This window comes from Drosophila gunungcola (genome assembly GCF_025200985.1).
Source record: "Drosophila gunungcola strain Sukarami chromosome X unlocalized genomic scaffold, Dgunungcola_SK_2 000034F, whole genome shotgun sequence".
NCBI lineage: Eukaryota > Metazoa > Arthropoda > Insecta > Diptera > Drosophilidae > Drosophila > Drosophila gunungcola.
Window position 1 is genome coordinate 380,233 of NW_026453187.1, and position 3,993 is coordinate 384,225.

Consider the following 3,993-nt stretch of genomic DNA (forward strand, 5'->3'; position numbering starts at 1 on the left):
CGGCTAATTATTCCCAAGGGGATCCTGGCCACGAATCGGTGGAAGTGAGTGCATCTCGGAGTACCCAATGTTTTTCTGAGTGCCGAGGGTATGCTGTTTTTTGGTTAAAAATGTGCGAGCAGGAAAACAAAACAATAAACATCATTTTGCACTTTTAAAATTTAATTTCTATAAAATTTTTTAAGTTTATGAATTACATGTTTGTTATAAAATATTTTTTGTTCCAATTTTAAAACATAAAAAATATTCTAATAATAATAAATTATATTCCTAATTCTAAAGCTATTTTTAAATCTATTAATATAGATTTTTATAATATTTTTATTTCCAATTTTTCAACAACATTTTGTACTTTCCCAAATTTAAATGTTATAATTTTTTAACACTAATTTTACAATAAGAAAGCGTTATAGGAGTAGAAAAGATCATTGTCCAATTTTAAATTTTTAATTTTAGAAGCAAGAAAAATATGTTTTTATACATATATTTATATATTTATATTATTTTTCTCCCTAATAATAAAAAGCATATCTCACAAAATACATACTAAATACAAATTATTATTAAAATTTATTTGTAATCAAAAAAACAAACCACCATCAATATATATGTAATATATAAAATATTAACAGACTTTTGAAATGAATTTATTTATTATTTTAGCCAACATCAGTATTTAATGTTTTTAAAATCCCAGTCGTCTGGTCCCTGAAAAAATAATCAAAAATATCAGAAACTAGGGCATTTGTGAGTTGAAACCCGCAGCGATTGCTGCCTAGATCCGATAGCTCTCATCAATTGGTCCGACGTCTGTCACTCAGCCGGAGTAGTGTTGTCCGTGGTTGATATATTATAAATATTTGGACACTCGGCCGGAGTCCGCTCATTTGCGATCATGGACTTCTTTGCGACAGGCGGATTCCAGCAGCTTTACAGCGATCTGGACGAGGAGCCACTGGCCGGCGGCGATGCCCTACTGAATAATGCCAGTTTGGTGGACTTTGGCTGCTCCCACGCTGATGTGGACACCAACTGTCATCGTCTGGAGGAGTCGGACTACTATGGCATCATCACGCTGGACAGCAATAACAATAACAATGGTGGTGGCATGCATGTCCAGGAGGAAGATCCCTCGCTGTTCATAGACTTCAACGACCTGACCGCCGTTTGTCCGCCGGACTTGAGTGACTGGGAGCAGCGGCTATTGGATAACTACGTGGAGATTCCGGAGCTGGTGGACTTTTTGCCGGAGCGTACACCCCTGTGCACGGACAACTGTGCGGATTTTCTGGAGGAGAGCAGTAGTAATCTGCGGTTGGCGGGACCACCACCCGAGATTTTGGGACCACTGGGCAGTCCCGGGAGTCCGATGAGTCCGATGAGTCCGGCTGCTCCTCCTGCAACTCCCGCCTTCCAGATGAGTGAAAATTCTGCCGGCGAGCGGGGCTACCTGTGCACCTTTGGCAACTGCGACAAGATCTATGCCAAGCCCGCTCACTTGAAGGCCCATTTGAGAAGGCACTTGGGCGAGAAGCCCTATGTCTGCAGCTGGCCCGACTGCGTTTGGCGATTCTCGCGCTCCGATGAGCTGGCCCGCCACAAACGGTCCCATTCGGGGGTCAAGCCCTACAAATGTGACTACTGTTCCAAGTGCTTTGCCCGGTCGGATCACCTCACGAAACATCGAAAGGTCCACGAACGGCGTCTCTTGGCCGCCTCCCGCGCAGGAAGGCTCATTTCCGACGACTTTTATGCCGTGCGACCCGGTCGAAAGCGCAAAAATCAACTATAAATATACATGCTATTCACAAATGGATAATCGGAAAAATGCAGCTTTAACTTTTTTTGTACTTAGAAAATTTAACTAGGATAGTCCATTACTTTTTTTTGGTTTAATATTTAGTCAAATGTAAACTTGGAAAAAAAATGTTCAAGACTTTTTTTTAATAGAATGGTGATAACAGTCACTCGACTAATACAATTAAAAGAAAAATGCTCACTAGTATGGGATTTAGGCTATAGTTATTTAGTTAATTATACACTTGTGACAAAAAAAATATAAAACAATCTAAAAGAAATTAAATTAAGAGATAAAGAATGAGTTTTTTGGTGGGTGGCAAATATATAATCATTTAGCAGTTAAAAAAGTAGTTTAATTTTCTGTTTTTTTTTTTTCTTTTGAGGAAAAAATATATCGTTTCTTATCAGCTTCTTGTTTGAACCGTATTTTCGCATTTATTCTTAAATGGATTTTATTGTAATTTCTTTAATCGGAATTTAAAGTTTAATTAAAACGTTTTTTCTGTTTTTCATGGTAATTAAATAATGAAATACATGGGTAATTTAATTAAATTTGAAAAAGCATGCAAATGAAATACATCAATTACAAGGGTAAATATTGTTAATTAAATTACAAAAATCATAAATGGATGATAAATTCATTAAAGTGAGCAAAGAAATATGATTAAATTACGTATATACACAAGCCCAGGGATTAATTTAAAGCAAAACAAAAATTTATTTTATCAATATGATGCAATAAGTGGAATAAGTTTCAGAGAAACAGGATTTCGTTATTTCTCTCATTAGTTGCAAAACAGGAGGCCGTGTGATAAATGTAATATTTTAATTTCATAAAGAAAACACAAATAACTTTGGCGATATGACTTTGCAGCTCATCAGGCTTAATGACAACTCCGAATCCGAGCCGAGCATGCCAGCCAAGATCGTTTTGGATCAACTAAGTCGAGTTCCATTGCGATGCCCCCTGGAACAGTGTGCTGCCACCATATCCTGGCTGGACTTGCTCGCCCATATCAAGGAGCAGCACTACCCAGTCACTGATCTATTTCATGTGGCTTTCGAGGGAGAGCGCTGCAACCTGATCTTCGATCCCGTTCGCTTGACCCCGCGCGAAACCATTTGCTTGGGTGTTCTACTTTTCGCTGGCGAACGCGGTGAGGTGGGGAAATTGCCCGGCCAACAGGGTATCTGTCACCGAAATCGAGGCTTGAGAGATTCGGGACTGCAAAATATGGAGGATCATCAGCCCGTTTTGATATTGCTAAGAAAATGTGCCTTCTTCGAGTGGTTGATGCAGGACAAGGATGTAAAAAATAAGGAGGACTGCAAATGGAGTTGCCAGCAGGAGTTTCCGAATCAGCAAAACCCCGAAAGGGCGGAATATCTGGGTTTCAGAGGGGAAGAAGAACACCCAACATCCAGTAAGGATTGCCAAAAGACAAAACGGAGTAAGGATTGCAGAAATCCCAACACAGGAAAGGTCCGCCTTAAACGAACGGTATACCTGGACTTTAGTGCTGAAGCGGGTCCAAAATCAAAAACGAAGACCATCACAATAGCAACAGAAAGGTGGGCAAAAGTCAGAAAATCGATGAGACCCCTAACCCAAAAAAGGATCAAAAAGGGGATACCTCAGACCCTGAAGAGGATCGAAATAAGAAGACCACCGACCCAGAGGACCTGGAAATGTACCTGATTTGGACGCAAAGTGTGCCCAGTGTACGACCTCTCTACGTTTCCATAACCGTCTATGATGGCACCATGTCTGAGGGTCGAAGTGTCCTACGTTTGGTCACCAATTCCGGTAGAGCTCGCCCCGAACTGGATGGCAAGCAATTGCCAAAGGCCCAGCATTCCCTGTGGCTAACTGAAAGGGAAATGCAGCAATTATGCGGCAAAGAGCATAAGGTACATTTAGAAATGATTCTGAACGAGCGATTGGAGGAAACAACCCAAGGAAAGCCTGGTACGACTTCCGCTCAGAAATGATCGAAAAAAATTATATGTTTAAAAATGTTAGTTACAATTTGTTTGGAAAATAATAACAAATAAAAAAAAACATTCGATATAAATAAAAAGTATCCATTCTAATTGGAAAACCGGTTAGCTTTAATATTAATACAAAACAAGAGGGGAAACAAAACGAAGTACGGCTGGAAGCGGGAGGGTGACAGTCTGATAAAGGTCCTT

General features: G+C 39.7%; 2 protein-coding genes across 2 annotated transcripts; both read left to right on the forward strand.

Moving 5' to 3' along the window:
* Positions 1-753: 753 nt before the first annotated feature.
* Positions 754-1,979, forward strand: LOC128260636 (Krueppel-like factor 9). The gene has a single exon (XM_052993787.1). It carries the CDS (start codon positions 896-898, stop codon positions 1,790-1,792), a length of 897 nt encoding a protein of 298 aa, XP_052849747.1. The 5' UTR covers positions 754-895; the 3' UTR covers positions 1,793-1,979.
* Positions 1,980-2,629: 650 nt separating this feature from the next.
* On the forward strand, positions 2,630-3,792 carry LOC128260606 (uncharacterized). The gene is given in 2 exon segments (XM_052993748.1): positions 2,630-3,481; positions 3,484-3,792. Coding segments are annotated over 2 exon segments (1,128 nt in total). The 5' UTR covers positions 2,630-2,662.
* The last annotated feature ends 201 nt before the right edge of the window (positions 3,793-3,993 follow it).

What these genes read in the sequence shown, in the direction of transcription:
- LOC128260636 (XM_052993787.1), top strand. Translation starts at nt 896, where the DNA reads ATGGACTTCTTTGCGACAGGCGGATTCCAGCAGCTTTACAGCGATCTG.